Source organism: Gymnoscopelus microlampas (assembly GCF_963454915.1).
Source record: "Gymnoscopelus microlampas genome assembly, chromosome: 15".
NCBI classification, from domain to species: Eukaryota; Metazoa; Chordata; class Actinopteri; order Myctophiformes; family Myctophidae; genus Gymnoscopelus; species Gymnoscopelus microlampas.
The window spans coordinates 17,781,336-17,803,421 of NC_139952.1; the positions used below are offsets into that span (position 1 = coordinate 17,781,336).

Consider the following 22,086-nt stretch of genomic DNA (forward strand, 5'->3'; position numbering starts at 1 on the left):
CAAATTTAATACAGTTAATATATTGAGACATAAACTATGTTTATTCTTTAAGAAAGAATATTTGATTGCTGAAACTTTTAAGGGTCTCAGCGAGACTAATGCTGGTCTATAAATGTATCATGGGGTGAAATGGTGTCTACTTTTACAAGTTGTCTTTTGCTAACAATTATTATTTTAACAATATACTGTATTGTATAATTAAAATAGGGGGGATTTAAGGGAGATCAACAACAAAAAAGTTCACCAAACTGTAGCTTGGAAATTAAATCCTGTGTTGAGAGAAAAAGATAATCAGAGGACTGGGGCAGAGAAAGGAAATACACATTTTTGTCTATCCTGTATTAATTTATATGGGTAGTTTTAGCTGTCATGATAGAGACGGTGTCTATTTTTCCTGTAACCATCACAATAAACAGAAATGAACCTACAAAACATGTTTACTCACTCACTGCATGGAGCTCCCCTGGCTCTAAAATATTTAACCACTTTCAACCTGTTGTCCATATTTTGGGCATGTCATTATAGGATTCTTCTTTATTTATTGTAAAATAAACCATAGCATTTTTTTTTATTTAAAATGGCACGTTTACAAACTCACAAAGTGATGCATTGTGAGCTGCTATTCTTCATATGTATTATATAGTGAAGTGGTTTAAGTGGTTAAGTAACGTTACTAACATTTCATACACAGTGGAACTCAATGTGGAGTTGATATGTGGTTGGCTCTTGGCTGGTCTGTATACAAACCACCCAGAATTTGGTATTATGTGACATGGTTGTCTGTCTGTACACAACAACCCACTTGAATCACCAGTTTGAGGGGCTAATTAAAAGAGCTGAGTCAGAGCAAACCAGTATCATACTTACTGTGTTTCTGGAACATCTTGTAGGTATTGTAAATACTTCCAAGTGGTTCCAGGAATACAGTTGCCGTCTCCAGGGGAAATAACACTCATGTAATTCATTCTATTCAATGTTTTATGGTGATTCAAAGGACTCAAAGTTTATAATGCCAGGTTCCCACAAAAGCCATGACAGACTCTCAGCCAGAAAGCAACATTTAAAATCTCTCAATGTGAACCCCTTTTGTTGTTTTATACATTTTATTTGTTCCTGAGATTAAAATAATGTGTCAATACTTTAAACGCTATGAAATGCAAATTAAAGACAAATCTATTTTAGAGAAACATTTGTTTATTTTGGCCTTAATAGTGCCACTGGCAAGTATTTGTTTCCTTGTACAGTACGTTACTGATTTATGTTCTCCCACATATAGTCTTCACTGAACATGTTTTCCTTATGTTTTCCCCTCAGTGCCCTACTGTACATTATTTTCCTCATACAATAGTGTGAGTTATATTACAGTACATATTTCATACAGAAGACATCCTTTATAAAAAACATCTAATCTGATGTACTAATTTATTTCACAGTTAATGTGTGTTCTTATATCAAAATGCAATGTAATCATTCTGCAGTATAAGATTATATTTTTTACAGGTCACATGATCAGATGAATAATTAAATAAAATGGGTTTATATATATATAGGCCTACAACAGTGTACTAGCTTAGGGCCGTTGCCATATGTACTTACACATACAGTACAGTATACCACTCCGTGGCCTACACCCTCATCATATACTCTAAGCCCTGCTTATTATTCTGTTAATTAAGCTCTGTCTAATGAATATAAGGCCAAGTTCAGCCATATGCTAACCTTTTTTTTCCATAGGTATTAACTCGTTCATGAGTAAAAGAAAATATAATGCTATCTTAGCAAGTCTGAGGACATTGATAGTGTTAGTGAATACACACTTTTATTGGCTGACGTGGCATTTGGCTAGTTTTATTGAATAATGCCTTAAAGGTAAAATCTTGAACAGACTGGGTTGTGTCCCTTTATTGTTTGGTAGTTGCATGCGTGCTGTTAATACTTCTAATTTCTGATTGTAAATGGCAATAATCACATTAGGTATGCAATATATTTGAAATGAGTTTCTCCTGTTAAATCTTCTGTGTGGTACACAGGTCCTCCCACAGACGCTTGCCAGGTCAGTGAGACGGGCGCAGATGATGTCAGCGCGTGGTCTGGAGAGACGGACGAGGGCCTGGAGGTGTCCCAGCAGATCACAGAGAGCCTGCTGCTGTTGGCGGCTGAGGGCCAGTTGGAGAATGAGGACTACCTGATGGGAATTAGCACCCGCCTCCAGGTGGCACTGGAGAGGATGCTGGTGGCCATCACCCAGACCACCAACCAGGTAGGAGGACACTTTTTTCCTTAGCGATTATGCTATCGATTACTTTTGCGCTTAATCGAATATTCGTGAAGCGTTTTCTTTTTTGGTTATAAAAAAAAACAATTATCAACGAATTGGCATGAAAATATTCTACATTATTTAGTCTGCCTACTTTATACTTCGTCATACAATGGTGTTGTGCAAAAATAGCGAATAGCTGACCTACAAGTTCACAACACATCATGAAATGCACTGTGAGTTTGTAGATATAATCGATAATTTTATTAGAATCGATTATTTTTTGTAATCGATAAAATCAATCTCCTATCCTACTTTCTGGGCTCTTTGTATACTCCCCTCTACCCCTGTAATTGTACCGTGGTACACTTAGTCTTACTGAATATTACCGTACCTGTTAGCTCTTACTAGGTGAGAAATATACAAAGTACACATTTACAAACTCTGATATTATAAAGCATCATTAGGTGACTTATTCCAATAGTTAGAAGTGTGGTGTTAATGAGGATGAAACTGATGAAATATGCATAGGCAACATTTTGGTCAAGGACATTCAGCCTGAAAAAGGTCCTTGACCGAAAAGTTGCTTATTAAATAGTTTCTTTATTGCGGGTATATAGCAGGTGCAGACAGTATGCCGGTGTCCTTGATTCCTTAACACATTCCCTGCCAGAAGTCTTTTTTTTTTTTTACTTCCCCCACTGCCAATGTTAAAAAAAAACACACAGGAGCCGAGATACAGGATTTTAAAGTAATAAGTTAACCAAGGAGTGAGTGGCTATATCTCTGGTTCTGTGTGGATAAATTGAAAATTGAAAAAAAAAAAAAATTTGGTGTTGGCCGATACTCATGGTTTTGGTATCAGAAATGCGAACATGCATGTATTGAGAAATTCCTAGAGAGGTAGCCATACTTGTATCAGAACTTAATGGAGTTCTGATGACAACAAAAGTGTATCCTCGGTTGCCACCAAAAATGTGCTCACATTCCTTGTGCACAGTCCCATTACTTTGATGCACCTGGATGCTTGTACCTAGAAGTCACCACATTGTTGACACCCCTCCCCCCTATGGATTTTCAAGTCAGTTCACAAAGGGATAAATGGGGATGAGACTGCAGAATTTAGCTGGAAACAGAGTTGGCCTGTGTAGAATTCATGCACAATAGAGCTGTCGCATTCCCATGGTTGCCTATAGATACAAGCAGTATTTGCATGGGGGCTTTTGTCTGTCTATCCAGACAGCCTATCGTGATTCAGCTGGGCACGAACAGCCCCACCCCCGCTTTCTAGTATGTATACACACAGTGTGTCTCCTGTGTCCAATGTCATCCCAGAAAGATAGGCATACTTAAACCAGGCCAGTGAATGTGTTAAGTTACTGTATATACTTAATTACTTATATTTACTGTACTGTAGATGTGTGTGGGTGTAAAAATAGCTGATCCATAAGATCTGATTTGGCTAATTTTGGTTTACAATGCTGCCATGCAACTAAATTAATCAGACTTTATGTAATAGATGACACTGTCTGTGCATCTTCCCTTTGGCTTACTTTCAAGCATTACTCACACCCATGTGGGCTTCATCTTGGCTATCTAAAAATAGATTGAAATACATTTTCAGTGTGTGTGACTGACTGTGCCATTTGTTCTATTAAATAAACACAATTGCAATCTTCCCATCCTTTGTTCTTTAACCACATAATTTTAACATACTTACCAATGTCAGATCATGGAACAGAGCATAATTAAGCTACAACACATTCTATGTAGCCCATGTTACTCATATATTTGTATGTCATTTCTTTTGTTATACAGCCATGCATTTTTAAAACAATAATCATAGGGCGTCAAATTGCAGTCTTGTGTGACGTAACTTCTTCTTTGAGTTCCAGCCTTGTGCTGCATGAAAAAGAATGAAGAAAGGTTACTCACATGTAACATTATCTAGCTGTGACAGAATCTTGCCTCTGTGTGTGTTATTATCTGTGTTGTGTGTGGGTGGATGCTAATGTTTTAGCAGTCAGACCAACAAAAGTCAGCTTAGTGTTCTCTGCACCAACAGAGTAGTGTCGGGTTGTCAACAGAGTAGTGTCAGGTTGTCGGGGTATAATCTTCTATCAGTAAATTACATTTCCATAATGTTTTACAAGGGAGGTACAATATGGTAACATGTCACACATTACATTTGTCCTCCTTTACACAATTACAATGCAATAAAGTGAGGTCTTCTGACCAGCACATCTTCAAGTTGTTCGTTTAATGGATCCAGTGCTCATTTGTCTTGTCAATGGAGAATGTGATCACTTTATCCTGCCTGTGAAATGCCGGTGAGAAAATCTTCCGCTGTAATGAGCCGGTCAGGAATGTTAATTGTCTTTGTTTGGCTGATGTTGTCAATTATTCGCTCGGGGTGAAAGGTGATTGTTCTCCCCTGTTGTAGCTTAGACATTGAGATTGCTCGTTTGTGATAAGTTTGATGGTTGACAAGCCACACAAGACAGTATAGGAGAAGGTCTAGAGACTATGGAAACCTGTCACAACCTAATTAATCTTTCTGCCCATCTGCACCTACAGTATGCAGAATACAAATCCGGTCCGACGAGCTCTCGTGAAATAGGTGTAGCTGTGCGCATTGTATGTGGTCGTGGTGTGTGTGTATGTACCTGTATGTAAAGACAGGGAGTGTGTATTCTACTTGCAAATCTACCTGCTCCACTTGCCCTGAGGGCTGAAGCCACGCCTGCTTCCCTCCCCTATTTCACTGAACAGTATTCTGCACTATGCTTGCTTATTGATATACAGGAAGTAAAAGAGAAATTCAGGCTTTGGAAAAAGAAAAAAAAACCTGGATCTCTGGGACTGAATTCTTCCAAGCATGTGCGTGTAAAACGGAGCAGTAAAGTGAGCGAAAGAATGACACGATAGGCTGCCTGAGGTCAGAAAAGTGAGAGAGCAGTGGGGGAAGAGAGTGAGAGTAGAATGGTTAAAATAAGGACATTTTGATGTTTAAAAGAACAGACAGCTGGCTAGAATGAGTAAGCACAGTATTAGGGCAAGAGCAAAGAGCAACCAGGAGTTTTTGAACTGACACGGAGAGTGGACTAGACGGACAGAAGAGGTATAGTGAGTGGAAGGCTTGGATCAGACCACAATCATTTCCCACTTGGTCGACTGCCGCTTGGAGTAAGCAATTAAGGGGGGGCCTCTGGGAGGTTTCCCTGTGGGTCACGGTTGCCACGGCGGCACACCATTGTTAATGAACCTTCAGAGGGACAGATAGAGCGAATCAGGGAAGAGAGAAACACAGCGAGAGAGTGAACTGGAGCACACATGCCGGTGTGAGCTCTGCTGAGAGGCATGGTACGGCTGTGCTCTGCTCGCATAGCACAAGGTCAGAAACCACACTGGGAAACAGTCAGAGATCACCGGAGAGGACAAGAATGGAAAACATGCATGACTTTTGGTTTATTTACCTTCATGGATAATGTGTCGGATTCCCTCTCAGCCGCAGATCCTGGATCTGATATCCACTATTTGGTGAGGATGACTTTTCTCTGGAAGTGCACTGGCTACTCTCCTGTCACAGAACTACTCGCCGTCACTCGATGACTCCCCTCTTAATATTTACCTGGAACCTGTTCCTCCTCCGAGGCACAACATGTGATTTGAGATGACGTGAACTTCACCGGCTCCAAATGGTGTTTACTCTAGCCGTGTGCTCGACGGCCACGTAGAAACTGTTGCTTGGCACTACCTATGCCGTCACTCGTCTCTTTAATCCCAGCGGAATGTTTTTCTTGTTGTTATTTTGCATTATGATGGCTGGATCACCTCAGCTGGAGACACATTGCCAGATGGAAGCCCCTGTTTGATCAGCCACGAGAAGGAGCTTTGGCGTACAAGGAACAACCCGATAAGTTGCGCCGCTGACATGGATTCGTACCGTTCTTATTGGAATTCTAACAGCATGTGGGTGGAAGGGGAGGACCAGGACGTGTACGAGGTGGAATCCCGCGTCCCCCTCCCACGGCCCTTTCCCCTCCCCAGCACCTTGAATGAGAAGAACTCTGTGGTGGTGCAGACTCAAATCTCACACATCAACCACAGCACCAAGGGTCACCTTCTTAAGGTCGTCTCCAAAATTTCACTCCCTACCCCTCCGTATACAGTAAGTTCACATTACGCAGGCGATGGTTCAATGGATTGGATGAAGCGTGGACAGTGTAAAGTGCTCTCAACCCCCACCGCATTACATTGATTTGTTGTCTCGTATTGCACCCTAGCCTATAGCCTTGTAAACCCTAAAACACATGCAGCTGATGTGTCATTGATGTCTGAAACTGCTACTGACCTGCACATTAGCTTCTTTTTACACAAAAATCTATTTGAGAAAATCTTCTCAATTCAGAGGTAACATAACATGTATATACTGTAGAATAATAATCTAAATAACGTCTTATGCATTTAAGTTTTCATTTCCCCTCCCTATACTTTAATTTGTAATTCTATTTTACTCGTTTAGAAGGTAAAGGATTATGGGACTATTGTGTGGCATTGGTTACATTACCACTTCCTCATTGTCCTTCAGTTGCACTGTGATCTTTGCTCTGGGAGATTGGGAAATCTCCCCCCCCCCCTGAGTGTGAATGAGCTCTTGAGAGGTTTATTACACTATGACTATAGTGCTTTCATATCAGCCTCGCCAAGCACACATACATGTGACCTGTCCAGAGAGACCAACCTTGCATAAGGTTTGGAAGTGGGTTTTGTTTTGGTGACTCACGTGTGAGGATGTCAGCACAACAAGAGTCACGTGCCGAAAATAGCAGATCTACAAGCTCACAATGCATTGCATATGACGGGTGAGCTTGTAGATCGCCAATTGTGATACAACAAACTATGGTGATCTGTGTTGCCAAACAACACTGTTATAGTTTGTATTAATGATGTAAATATTGTACACTACCTCTTAGTATGCATCCTTTTTGTTCCCTCGGTTCATGATGCTCAAAAATGTAGTCTAAATGGCATCAGTGCTGTACTCAACATAGGTTTACAATAGTCTGTTTGGTAAGCTTGTAATCTTTTTTAAATATATTTTTTTTTACCAAAGTTCTACACAATGAGTGAGTGAAGTGCTTCTGTTATCCTCCATCCTCCATTCTGTCAATTGTCTGACAACTGTGATGTTAAAGGTCATGTCGCTTTCACATTTGCAAAGACAAACAAGATAGCATAAATGGTATTTCAGCTTCAGAGTTTGTACTTCACATGCCATAGTCAACCGTTCATCTCCTAACCTGTCTCTCAACAATCTTTTTGAACAATGATATTTCCACTGTACTTTTACCTTCATAAATATTATTTCAGGAGTCACAATGTAAGTCATATGGTCCAGACTCGACAATGTCTCTATCCTACCCTCTTTCTCTGCTTGTGCGTCTCTCACCATCACCCGTCTCTCGTTCTCAGCTTGAGCATGCCCGGGTGACCCAGACGGAGCTGATGCGGGAGTCCTTCCGCCACAACCAGGAGATCGGCGAGCTCCTGCAGCGTCAGGAGGAGCTGCAGGAGAGGCTGGCAGAGGAGGCTAGGGCCCGCGAGCAGCTGGCTCTGGAACTTCACAAGGCTGAGGGTGAGTGAGGATTTGTCTTTTCTACATGCTTTATTTTGTTTTATTGCAGACAAAACATTTTTTCAAAAGCTGTGACGTGCACGTGTGTGTGTACTTGGGGTTGGGATGGATGCTGTTGATCAGGATTTGGGGGTTGGAGTGATCAGAGAATGACAGTATTCTGTATTGTCAGTTACAGTATTCGGATTTAGTTTTCTGATGATCGTAAGGCCGTGATTAGCGTAAAACAGAAGGCATGACATCAAAAGGAGCCCATGGAAGTGGAATGTGTGTAAAAATCTCTGTGTGTGTTTGGGGGAGGTTGGTGTTGCAGTGCAGTGAGTGAGGGGGATCAGCTGTGTTTTTGCATAATATGAGGCACAGAGAGAGAATGAAGCACAGGCCATCTATGATGCAAAGTCTACAAACTGAAAAATGTGTGGGTCTTTTTCTCTGTCTAATGTCAGTTAACCACAAGAACACTAGCATCCCTATTCTGGCCATATAATAGACTAACATTCAGCAAAAATAGCAGTCATGAGCTTGTAGATCAGCGATTTTCAGTGAATAGTGTATGTACCCTTGTGGAACCCCAGTCAACAAAGTTTAATTCAGTTTGTTTTTAATTAAACTGCCAAGCAAAAGTTTACATTTTTGAACATTTTTCTACTCAAAGTAAATGGAGTCCCCTATCCCCTTTCAATGGCTTTATTTAATTTATCGTGTACTCACTGTAACATACAGAAAACGTATTGAAAGTTTGTTATCTTACCTTTAATGAATGAATTTACAAGGGGATAACAATTTAAATACAGTGTACAAGCCATAATGTTTGCTGTATAGTGTCATTGTGCCTTGCAAGTACATTATATCTTCAGGAGAATTGTGCAGTTGAAACCCTTTCTAAAAATGTACGGTATAAGAAGGCAAAGTCATTGTGAAGCACCAAAACATATTTTAGAGCCCTTCTTGTCCTTGTTGGGGTCAGTTAGTTTAATGACCCAACCCTATCAGAGGTAGCTGGTCCAGGAACAGCTGACTGGTACGGTCTTATGCATCCTCATATACATAAAACCCAGCCCAATATGTTTAGTTGGTTTCTTTGCACTATTTGACCTGCATGAGATACTGGTTTCGTTACAGTGAATTTTGGGCACTTAGTGATGAGTTTACTGCATGTTGTAAATGCATACAGGGTTGTTTGTCTTCAGTAGCATCCTGGTATGGTGTAATGCAAGCTTTGTGTCTGTATCCTGATAGGGGTGGTGGAGCATAACAAATATTAGCTGTCGTAAGGAAAGTTAATCCACTGTTAACTACTGTTTGTGTTCAGTCATACACCAAGGTGTGAGATACAGTAGCACGACAAGCTGTTTTAAATAACCACCACTGGTATCATGAACTGTTGAATTCTCTAGTGTGGACATTTCATATCATGCAAAGCATGATACAATGTATAAAGCTGCCACTGTACAAATGTGAAGGTTGCATTATAGCTTGAGAGAGAGATGATCAGCAATATGTACAATAGTCTCTTCCTTCAGTTTAGCTTTCTGCCTAGTATACTGACTACTATTATAGTCACTCATTTCTTTTCAGTGCAGGTTCCTGTCTATCATTTAAGGTGAAATTCCCCCTGTATTCACATGCCATGTAGATCCGACTACATACTTTCTCATTCATTTTCAGTGACTGTTTGAAAGCTCTAAACCCCAAATAGCTTTTTTTGTTGTCGTTAGCGTTGTCATCTTTCTGTTAGAGTGCCACCGTGGGCGAGCACAAATAATTCCCTTCTTTTTGTCTGGGTGATCCACACTTGTAATAGCTGCGGGTGTGGTCGGAGAAAACAGGTTTTTGAGTTCACCCAAGAGACAGCCTCGCTACAGAGGAACAACCTCTCGAATGACTGACAGAAACTATTAGGTGTCAGTGAGGATGATAGCGGCTCTGTTGGGTAAAGAGGACAGACAGTAGAGTTTGTATTATATTAGTGCCAGTGCCATGAGGCCTGTGATGTCACTCACTGTGACATGTGGGGATTGTAATGTGAGAAAACATTACCTGTGTGTTTTTGAAATTGAATATAGTGTATATTAAAGGTCTTCATCTGATCTAATTGTCTTCACAAATAGAGGAACATTTTTAAGGGGTTGTACTATAGGAGCCAAGCCATAAGAGGGTCTGTGTGAATGTCTGTGTGTCCTGGGTTAAACACAAACCACCGGACTGATCACCGCCAAAATCTTTTGGCACGCTTCCAGTAGGCCAATTAAAGAAATTAATATTTTTCACATATGTTTTATTGTTTTTAAAATATTTAACATTTTAAAACTTACATTTAATACTGGAATCAATGGAGGTCAGATTGGGCTGAAACTTTGCGCAATATGGTAGAGACGTCATAGACTGCCTGGTCACATGAAGTCCGAGATCCACTTCAAATTCTGTTTTTAGACCCTGTCTTGTTTACACACGATGTAAGGTGTGTTTTCATTGGTAAACGACATGTGTTTTGTAACCTGGAGGCAGCAGTAAGTGGTGCTCATTCTTTTCCCTTGATGGACAATGCTCTGTTTGCATGTTATCGTTTCTATGAGACAGAGACAACATCTCCCTTGTGGTGTTATCTAATCTGATTGAGGACTGCATTTTCCAGGACCTGTCGCTCCTAACCTCTCTTTAGCCCTGATAGCCTTCTGGATCAAGACAGAATTAAAGAAATGTGCTAACCTTGATCATGAATACTGTAGGTGGAGAGTTTCTATTTATTTCTATTTGATCTGGCCATGCCTACAGACTGCCAGGTGTATGAGGAAAGAGGAACAATATCATTTTACTATTGAGATTGACACCTTTTAGATGCAATGCTAATATTTTGTCTAACCTAAATGAGGGACAGTGTGTGTCAGAAAAGGCCACTGTTATTGTTCAGAAATGAAGGAGTTCCAGGATGGGATACTTTTACTAAGGCTAAATGTAGGCACCCCTACAGAGAAACAGATTGCTATAAAGTCTGCCTGAGAGCTGATGGAGGTGTTAAAATGATATACTGTATTGTTGTGGTACAATCTTTTGACACACAAACCTTCATGGATTAGTTTCATGTGCCTGATTGTGTTCAGTATCACTCTCAGTATTGCAAGATAAAGAAAAATGTCTTCAAAAAGCCACAGAATTACTTATTACATGTCTAACATGTGTCCCTGGAGCTGGGTTAGGGAGTTTTTATCCATTAAAGATTTCCTATATTGTATGTAAATAATAATTATGTGAAGTACAGTTTGGAACAAACAGTAAGTGAAGTAAGCTGATACATAATCCTACTGTCCTTGCCAGAAAAGATTGCACAGAGCTAAGAAAGCTTTTGATTGGAGCTGTGCTACAGTTGTCATCTACCTCTACACAACAGATCAGACTGTGGAACACCTCTGCAGTGGAAACAGAAGACAGTGGCGTCCACATAGCCTTGTTAGATGGGTTAACGCAGCTGTTATTTGGTCCTTACTGTAGCTCTGATGATTTGTGTGTTTAATGATTGTAATGACGACAATCATTTATTTTATTGTCATCAATGGCTCGCAATCACTGTCACCTTCGTTTTATAGAGAGTTGAAAGGCACAGGAGTAACATTGATTTCCTTTACTAATGACCTTGCAGAGTTAAGATAAGCACCTCAAGCCCTATATACTTCATTGTACAACAAATAGTGAAAATGGACGATCTACAGTACAAGCTCACAATGCGTAGCATATGCGCTGTGAGCTTGTCGATAAGCAATTTTTGCTATTTTTGAACGTTTCGAAAATGTACCCAAATTAGGAACGCCATGGCTAATGTAGTTAAATAAGACTTAGTACCCCATGTATGTTGCATATCGTTGAAGTATGACATTTAACCTACCAATGCATGTTGAGCAGGTGAACACAGACAAGTTGACACAGTTCTCTAAATCGCTAAAAGCCTTTCTTGGGGTGGATGTATTGCATCACAGATTATGTAATTTGAAACATGGTGTGGTGAATGTTCTTGTTCCTTGTTGCCCAATTTGTAAAACATTTAAGTTGGACCTCATTTCAAAACCACAACTTGTTGAGTTTGCCAGCCTAGGGATATCTACAGTTTACTCTATGCAATTTAGCAGAGGGAGTGTAGTGCCCAGGATTACCGGTACTTCGACAATTGGCACTGGATGAAAAAAATGGGGTTGCAATTGATTTTAATTGTGCTTTTGCTGAATCTTTACCTTTAATAATAATGACCTTTTACATTATATCTCATGTTTTACATGAGCTGTTCATCAGACAGATAGAGTAAATAAATGAATGGCTTTTCAAGAGAGCTCATGGTAGGATCACCTCCTTAGGTAAACTCTGCAGTCCACCATGGTTCCTGATCTGACTGTATGACACGGAACTTTCTACTTAGAACAGAGATGTCAAGTTGAACTTTCTTGGAAACTGCACTCCCTTTTCTTAAGCCCTATTTAAAAAATATCTGACTTACAAGCTGACAGGGGCTTGTAGAGCTGCCGTTTTTCTTATTTTAGAAAATTCTTAATGTATTTTGAAGAATACCACCTACCTGTATAATGTCCAAAATAGGGATGGCAGGTTGAAAGTGGTTAATAAAGCATAACTTAAAACCACTGATCCCACACTAGCAACCACAAGTGGGTGCAGTCAAGATGAATGGAAAGCAAAACAACAGGAATGTGGGGAGTTTGATTTAGGTAATTATTTGCTAATCTGTTGCTATGAGAAAGCATTCAAAATTAAAGTGTCTATCAATGATTGAGTTGTCAACACCTCTAGACCCACATTTAGGGTAGGATGAATCCTAACATGTTACTCATGTGTCTCCTCAACTTGCTAAACTTTTGTAGTCGGCATCTAAAAATATTCTGGACGGCAAAACACTAATATTACCTTAGCTTTAACCACCAGACCACTTACATTACATTACATTACATTACAGTCATTTAGCAGACGCTTTTATCCAAAGCGACTTACAATAAGTGCATTCAACATAGGTAGGGAACGAAACTACTAATCACCAGAAGTCCTAAGTGCATTTTCTGCTAAAACAAGCAACTAAGAGTATACCTAGCGCTAAGGTAAAAGTGCAATATATCAGCTACCTACTTTCTTAAACAGATGATACAAATAGCAAAATCAAATGAGCAAGAGCAAAAACAAATAAGTGTATCGACTACACAAGATCCAATAACACAATACAATAATAAAACAAGAGTTCGTACAACTAGTTAACAACAGACAAGGCTTACTGTACTTCCAAGTACAATCAATTGGTGAGCAGGATTTGTTCAATGTACGTAATAGTAATTTTTGGTGTATTCATAGGCCTTTCTGTTGTCTCTCGTATGTGAATAATAGTGTGCTAGTACATGCTTGCTGACCTGTGACAGAATGTATAATAATGGAACAGTTTATTGTGTAGGCAGCACAGCTTTGTACACTCTGTCAAGCAAAATGGGTCAGACGTGCCCCCCTTGTTTGTGTGTTTGTTTATTGTTTGTCTATACATCTGTATGCGTGTTTGTTTGTGTGTGTGCTTGTGTGTGGGTGTCAGAGGTCGTGCCAGGATTTTAGAGTGCCAGTCAGAGAATATATGGAATGATTACAGTTTGTGAGACATTATGAAGAAGAAAATGTCTATCTATTTTCATAAATGTATAACATACTGTATGTTACAGCATAGTATTATAATTTGAACTGGAAACTATTTGAAAAATAAAGGACTTGTATAAAAAAATATATATATAACAAATTCACAGTGCGCACATGAATGAATTACATTGTGCAAACCCACCAACAAACAATCCATGTGTACTTTCCTTTCATTTGTGATTATGCTTCATTTGATGGAAGTGAGTAGCCGCTGATTTGAAATTGAATGTCTCTAACGTATTTGTGCATCTTGCGATGTGCATGAGTCGCATAAGCTTCTCCTCCTTCAGGCTGAGTGCGGTATTGAAGTGTGAATCCCCACTCTGCTTACCCAATCCGACCCTGGTGTGTAGTCTCGCCAACCAGACTGTTTATCTCACACAATTTTCAAACGCTTCTGCTTAAGCAGTCTGTGCAATGGAAGCGTTTAAAGCGATACAGATGCCCCCGCCTCCCCCCACTTCCGTTTCGTCTTTCGTGAAAGCGTGTCCTAATAAAAATCTAATTAGTCAAAGCCTATGTGGCTTGCTGCTTAGTAAAAAAGAAAATTCTAAAAGATATTTTAAACATATTTTAAAATGCATTTTCGTGAATGGAAATGACAAACAGATGGCGGGTTCCGTTATCGGCATTCAGGAGGCGTAGTTACAGACTCTATGTAGCATTCAGAGATTGTAGAATAGTTTTTAGTCTCTTGAGAGACTACCTGGTGTGTGTCTTGTCCTTGTATAGTAACCTTGGATTTTGTTCCCTGCTGTCAATTGTGTCTATTTGTGATGGTCTTGTAATTCGGCGTTTGTTTGAGTGTCTACGTAGGAATGCATTCTTCACAGCATGTTTTGTTGAATGACCATGTTTGTTGGAGATGCAAAATGTGAACACATACGTATATGTCAGAAGTAAGCATACAGTAACATAGAAACACACACATATACACACGTGTGAAAATACAACACAGTATTTCCAAGTGATATTTGTTTTATATGATAATGCATTGCATGCAGCCAAATACTGTAGTTTCCTCCTTTTAACTGTGCTCCCACCTCTCTCTCTTCATCTTCAGGTGTGATTGATGGTTACACAGGTGAGCGGGCTGCGCTGGAGGAACAGGCACGCCTGAAGGAAGAGCTGCAACTCAGCCTCGAGCAAGAGCTGCAGGTAAGATACCTGAGCTCCACAGATGCACAAAGAACCAGTTAGCTGGTTCAGAAGGTATAAAGACATTTTGGATATGAAATTTGTTTGTAATCCTACAAGCTAGTTACTGGGATTTTCCTTTAAACTTGTCATCCATATTTTGTTAGTATAGGTGAAAAGTTTCAAAATGATTGAAATTATTTTTCAAAAATAACCAATCTGCAAGCTCACGATTTGTAGCATAGCATTTAATAAAGTAAAAAATAGGGCTTAAGTGGTTAGTTTATGTGGCACAGCATTATGAAAATAATTAAATTAATGAAGTAAAGGTGTTACAAATAACAGTAATATTTAGTATGTTGGATTACTTATCTCAAGCCAATTTCTTTGCTCTAATTAAATAAGCACTAAGGATTTGACAGTGTAGATTGGGGCCCCAAAGATTTAAAATGGTTCCATTTGTACACTCTGAGTTACAGTCCCGTAAGGGTCCACCTGGACCCCCGCTGGGCCCCGGACCAGACGTTGAGAAACGGTGCTTTAAACAAGAATCCATATTGACTGCATTTACGTCAGAGCAACACCAAAGCATTTCAAACTGTTGTCTAACCCAGGTGACAAGCAGCCGGCTGCATGAGCTGGAACAGGAGAGACTTCAGATGCAGGAGGAGAGGGAGCTGTTGTCACGGCAACAAGACGCCATGAGGGAGCATGCTGGACCTCGGGAGCTTCGTATGTATCCCAGAATTCCTTTAGAAAAAATGACCACAACATGCAATCCAGAGGTTTTGTTTTTTGTGGTAAACCTCATCCTTCCAAAACATAAATCCCCCAACCTCCCCTACACACTAAAATCCACAGACATTGATTTATCCATTTGCAAGTGTGCAAATGTAACCAAAGGGACCCGCAAGGGTCAATTTGGTTACAATATGATTTTACTGTGTGAATTCTTGGGACATTACTCCACCAACATAGAGTGAATTACTTGTTTCCCATGTATTGGCCCCCCGAGGAAAACAAGCCGCTAGTTTATAAGAAGAGGAAGAATAAAATGGAGAGGAAGATCACATTGCAGAGCTCCATTAATGCTCTGCAGTCATTTAACAGATACTGCTGTTTCCCAGTGGTGAATAATTTATGGTCATTGATTGAGAGTCTGACAGTAATTCTCCCGCACCACGTTGTTGTGTCTGTCTAAAAATTGTTCATGGACTTACAGAGGACCATTAACACCCTGAGTTAGGAACATGGGATTCATAGTTGGAAACATTTTGCACAAACTGTAATGTACCAAAGGCAGGCAGCATGTCAGTTGCAGTACATGTCATATATTTGCATTATTTTTCTTTTGTTTGTTTTGTTGTTTACAAGAGGTCTAAAATGTGGGACTGTGATAAAACATCTCTTGTAAGTTTCCTTATAAGAAGCTCTAAGTGGAAACTCTTTGGTTCAATTTGTCAATTTATCACTGCTATATTACTGGCATCCGATATCTTCTGTGGAACCATAACATGACATCCCTTGTATTATGAAAAGGTATTCTGTAGAAACGTTACGAATCTCTTATGAAATGGTAGGTAAGTACATTATGTCTAGGGTGAGGTGGGTACACTCCTTAGAGGGGTTGTTTTAGGAACTCTCACCATTTTCTTTCACAGCGTTTGGCTTCTCCATCCTTTGGCAACACACAACTTTTAACCCAATACCATGGACAGAGGCAGGCCTCTCATCCCATCTGTTCCTTTCTATCTGTCTATCTTTCTTAAGCCTGATTTATAACTTTGTTGTACGATGGCGTCCTGCGTGGAAAATAGCCGATCTTCAAGCTTGTAGAAGATCTGTGAGCTTGTAGATCTGCTATTTTCGGCACGGGACACCATCGTATGACGGAGTATTTAGTAATTAGAGTCTGCCTGTTCACGACCAAAACAAGAGCATGCTAAATTCCTGTGCTTTCTTATCCTCCTATAGGCCTAGTTGACGCTGCAGTGGTTGCAGCACCTGAAGCAGGTGTGTCCACATTGAGCATGGCTCAGTCATCTATATGTATTGATCGTCTACTCCAGTGGCAGTCTAACCCCCCCTTTCAGTCCAGCAACTCACAAAATAAGGCTTGGAGCTTGCTTGCTATGGGCTCACAAAAACTCACCCAAAAACTCAACTTGCTTCTGCTTTTCGTTTCAACTCACTTTTCTCTATGTTCTGGCTCTTCACGGTAATTGTTGATGTCTTTGGATCAATGTTAGCAGCACCCTTTTATTTTTTATAGCATGGATACGTAACATAAACTTAGGCGTTATATAAGATAATCATTATCTCCTAATTGTCAATCATCTTTTCTCCAAATTGAGAAATATTAGTTTGATTGCTAGCTACAGATAAGCTATGTACATGAATATTGCATTAACCACTTGCACTACACTAGCGTCCCTATTCTGGGATGAACATTCGTCAAAAATAGCAGATCTACAAGCTCACAACATGTGTGTTTGTAGATCAGCTATTTTTGGCAAAGAGATTTGGTGTAGAGGGAAATACTAGCAGACCTAATGTAGAGCCCTTGGGGACACCGGTCAACTAATTATATAGTGTTTAAGTGGTTAATACCATTCCTTATACTGAGATGATTGGCCAATCAGGAATTCCCTCTCCCTTGCCTGTACGTGCATACAGGGCATGGTACTGCAATGTCTGGACTGTCTACACCCTTGTTATGCTATTGCACCTTCTTGTCTTTTTAAATTGGCACTAATCTAATGGGGTTTCATCACGGGTTAGAACTTAAGGTGTTGGTTGGTTGGTTGATTGGTTGGTCTATCGGTGGCAGCAGATGGACAACGGGGCATCGGTTTTGGGGATGTTACCGTATGTTGGAAAGATGACTGAGATGTTGGGAGAGTCTGAGGTTACACATTTGGGTCAAATCGATAATTGTGTAATTGATTAACAAGTATAGAGACTGTGTTACTTTAAATTTCAAAGATTTTAGAAGGGAAAATGAATGTTAAGTCATAACAGTGCTGCTGTAGTAGTACACACGGGAGTTGATCAAATCAATGCATGGCATGTGAAAGTTACAAGGCTCATGGACCTCAAACTCTTCAGTGACTCTATCTCATCATCCTACCTAGCAATGAAATCAACAAAAACCTTACTCATACTGAAATAAAACTGTCCACCAGTAAGTGATACCCGTGTTGTCCTGTGCAATGCATCCTTCAACTCACGTCTGTAGACCTTCTGGAAGAGACAGAGAAGCTGATGAAAGAGAAGGTGGATGTCCAGAGGCAGGCGGAGAAGGAGAACTCTGACCTCCTGAAACACGTGAAGCTCCTGGAGGCAGAGCTGGAGGAGCAGGTGAACAGGGTGATAGAGCTGGAGCAGGCCCAGAAGACGGAGGCTGGAGACCTCCAACAGCAGATCCAGGCTCTGGAGAAACAGTTGGACAAGAACAGGAGGTTCCTGGATGTAAGTGACACACTGACAACACTTAACCCATTTAGATTTAGATTTAGATTTCTTTGGCTATTCAAAAATAGCAGATATACAAGCTCATAGCGCGGCACCGAGTGCCACGCTACGAGCTTGTAGATCTGCTTTTTTTTATCGTAAACATTTTTGCACTTTAGTGAACAGCATCAAATATGTTGTGTTGTTGCACTCAGAGATTCTCTGTGAATGAAAAGTGTAATACAAATAAAATACATTTTATTTACAATATAATTTTAAATATGAATAAAATAAAACAACATTTTCGTCTTCATGTGAATATCCAGGAGCAAGCGGTGGACCGTGAGCATGAGAGGGACGTCTTCCAACAGGAGATCCACAAGCTGGAACAGCAGATTAAGAACCCTCAGAAGCTGCAGTCCGCCTCGGAGCAAAGAAACCGAGAGGTAACAACAATACAAAGCATTGTTCTCATCCCCGAGGACCAGACCGGAATGGAGATGCTCAGTTTGTCAATGCAGTGTCATGGTTATGTACAGAGCCTTCCCTGGTACACACTGGTACAATAGACCTGATCCAATTACCTGTGTTTACCAGAAAATGATACCAAACCAGTCAAGCAGGAAGTGCTGCAAAAAAACAAAGAATGGGATACATGCTAATATCTGATCTTTTTTTATTTTATTATATTATATGATACAGGGTTTTATCTCTGTAAACATCTAAGACCTAATTCTATGGAATTCTTTGCTGAGGTCAAAGCGAGCACTTAAATACATTGTTTACAATAGTTTTATGCTAAGAAGTGCCAAGAAGTTTCCAGTTGTTATTATTATTATTATAAGTTGTGGTTGGGTAAGTAGTTGTGGTTTATAATATATAAAGGAAATAAGGTGTTGATGTTGTCTAGACTGTACTTGTGTTGATATAACTTGTTAATAAGTAATTATTAGTAATTGTTTTTTATTAACGTTTACATTGAAGCATTTTGTGTGCTATAATGTATTCCCTACACTGAGTTCCTCGATTGGAGGCAAACAGTGAACACTCGCACAACTGTTGACAGTTGATTGGCTGAATAGTTCTGAATAACATCATTTACATAGATTGGTATACACGTTGCTACCAGAAGAGAGACAGTATTTCCATAGTTTTGACTGATAGACTCTGATGCTCTACTGTAGATGGCTTCAGAAGGGAAGATGAATTGTGTTGCAGTTTATGACATAATTGTTGGCTACATTTAGAATATATTATTTGATTGAGCTTTGTGACTGTAATAGAGCAGATTATAGTGTAATGGAAAAATGTCTAGGATGTCTGTCTTCAAGGCCTTCCTTAACGACATTACATGAAGGCAGAGAAATAACTTCCTCACACAAAACACAATTACTGTACAGTACAGTATGTCTTCTTTGTCTTCTCATTAAGCCTCATTAAGTATTCTTAATAATATTAGACATAGAATAACATAGAATCTGTTTTCCCTCAGCAGTCTGTCGTGGCTTGCGCTTGGTTCTTGTCAATTCCTGATTTATAACTTTTAATCAGTGTTATTATTATTTTCCTACCCTTCTCTCCCACTTGGCTTTTGCAGGTGGATGGAGTAAACTCTAAGGTATAGTTTCTAGCTACATGTAGAACCATCCTTGTTCCAGACAACATTAAGTCCTTTTTAGAGACCCCACTGACCCCTGTAGCAAATAATTAGTGCCCTGTCTATTTCCTCTGTCCCTTTTACCCTCCTCGTGTTCTCCATCTACGCCTCCAAGATTGAAAGCAGGTTGATTCTCTACTTTAAATCACCTTGTCAAATGTCATTGACTGTCACCCGACTGTAAATGTTCATCTCCCATGTTCCTCATATAAAGATCTTATCGTCTTATAGTCAGCCAACATCCACCAAATTTGAACACATTATGCTGCACAGTTGATTTCTAAATGGATTACTTGTGAATTGTTTGGCTGAGACACATACTTGTTTCTATTGATATGTAAATGAAGCTGTAGAAACTTTTAAGTGAAAAATATTTCATTTTAAAGTATTGGGAAAAAACATTTAGGGATTAACTGCCACACCGGATATAGTTTGCTTAAAGGACAACTTTGTTTTTTTTACAACCAAGGTTTATGTTTTAGCTTGTAATTAAAGTAAATAAAAGATGAGTGTTAAAACATTTTTTTTTTACTGCTTTCTATAGTTTTAGCAATTTTCGCGATCTTTTTTTACAGTGGGTGGGGGCATTCGGGCAGGGTAAATATGGATTGTTGTGACACTCATCTTTTATTTACTTTAATTACAAGTTAAAACATAAACCTTGGTTGTAAAAAAAACAAAGTTGTCCTTTAAAACACTTTGCATCATGTGTTACCCAGATGGCATCTTGAAATTCTGTTCGATATTTTCCTAGCTGTAAATCTGAGTTGTATACTTTTTTCATGCATTTTCATACTTGATTCTCAGACAAAATGTTAACCAAGTAAATATGATAATTACTTTATAGCGCAGCAAATATTCCAAAGCTGGGGGAGTACTTTTCTAAGAGACTATAGGTCACCTTTCCCCCTCTCTCCATGCTCGCTCTACCAAAGTGGCAGTCAATCATGGCCTTCACAAGACTTTACCAGTTATAGGAAAATGCTCCTCTCCTAGACTTCTACACACCCACCACATCATTCATCCCCCCTTTCCCCATCCCACAGGTGGATCATTTGACCTGCCAGCAGCCCCCCTGACTAGTAAATTGCACTGTAGTCTTTTCCAGCCTGAATGAAATCTCTCTCCTCCCCCTGCCCCTCATCTGAAGTCCACCCCGCCTAATCTACCCTCTTTCTCAGGTGGATCAGCTGACCTCACAGCTAGCTGTGCATCTACGGGCTACGCTGTGGTGAATGGTGGCGGTTGAGACGTGCTTCTCACTAAACTGTCCTCTCTCTCTCGCTCTCTCTCTCGTGCTCTCTCTCTCTCTCTCTCTCCCTCTCTCTCTCTCTCTCTCTCGCGCACCCACACCACATCAACCAGGTGGATCAGCTGAGCTCGCAGCTGAAGGAGAAGGCGGACTGGTGCAGTGAGCTGCTGCTGGTCTCGGAGCAGCTGCGTCGCGAGGTGGGCGAGCGCGACGAGGAGATTGACAAGCTGGAGAGCCGTGTGCGCGAGCTGGAGCAGGCCCTGCTGGCCAGCACCGAGTCTCTGCAGAAGGTTAGCAGAATGATGAGCGGGGGAGGGGAGGGGAGTTGGGGGTGCAGAGGGTAATGCAAGAGATGGAAGCCCGGGAGAGCAAGAGAGGGGGGAAAAAAGCAAAAGGAATGGGGGAACAATAGCTGCGGTGCATGGCAGAGGGAAGTGTGTGTGTGTTTATCTTTGCGAGGGACTGACAGGAAAGCCCGGGAGATTTCTAGCAGTGGGTTACAGTAGCCTGCAGAGGAGGAGAATAGCGGTGTATTTGGGGGAGGCAGCGGCCTGTTGTTGTTGATGTTTTGCTAAGGTTAGCTACTGTCAAGATTGCCCCCCAGTGTTGGTTTATAGGGATGCTATAAAAAACACATGCTCCCGTTTCCCATGCTGCTGGTCTGAAGGCAAATTATACAAGCTGCATAATACATTATGTTGTGTGTGTCTGGAGACGCTTTTCTTTATGAAAACATTTTAGCCACTTAAACCCTATATACGTCGTAGTGCGTCATATAGCCAAAATAGCCGATCTACAAGCTCACGACGAATCACATTGCAGTGTCGTGAGCTTGTAGATCAGCTATTTTCACCAAGCGTTCACCTATTTTTTACAGAATGCCAATTATGACATGAAGGAAAATTGCCAGAAAAAGACTCGTACTCCACAAAAACTTTAAGGATGATCCTTAGACAGAGACTCTGCTCATGCTCATAAAGTGCTCTGTGCTCAAAGTGAAAGGTGCAAAAAAGCAGTAAACGTTT

At 40.3% G+C, this 22,086-nt stretch overlaps 1 protein-coding gene across 1 annotated transcript in view; it reads left to right on the top strand.

Moving 5' to 3' along the window:
- akap9 (A kinase (PRKA) anchor protein 9) overlaps positions 1-22,086 on the top strand; it is a 99,576-nt gene that overhangs the window by 55,260 nt on the left and 22,230 nt on the right. The window contains exons 21-29 of the mRNA XM_084080368.1: positions 1,997-2,260; positions 6,045-6,428; positions 7,733-7,895; positions 14,626-14,720; positions 15,314-15,431; positions 16,674-16,712; positions 17,938-18,170; positions 18,479-18,598; positions 21,175-21,351. Of these exons, the coding sequence (XP_083936494.1) occupies positions 1,997-2,260; positions 6,045-6,428; positions 7,733-7,895; positions 14,626-14,720; positions 15,314-15,431; positions 16,674-16,712; positions 17,938-18,170; positions 18,479-18,598; positions 21,175-21,351 (1,593 nt within the window). The remainder of the gene's footprint in view (positions 1-1,996; positions 2,261-6,044; positions 6,429-7,732; positions 7,896-14,625; positions 14,721-15,313; positions 15,432-16,673; positions 16,713-17,937; positions 18,171-18,478; positions 18,599-21,174; positions 21,352-22,086) is intronic.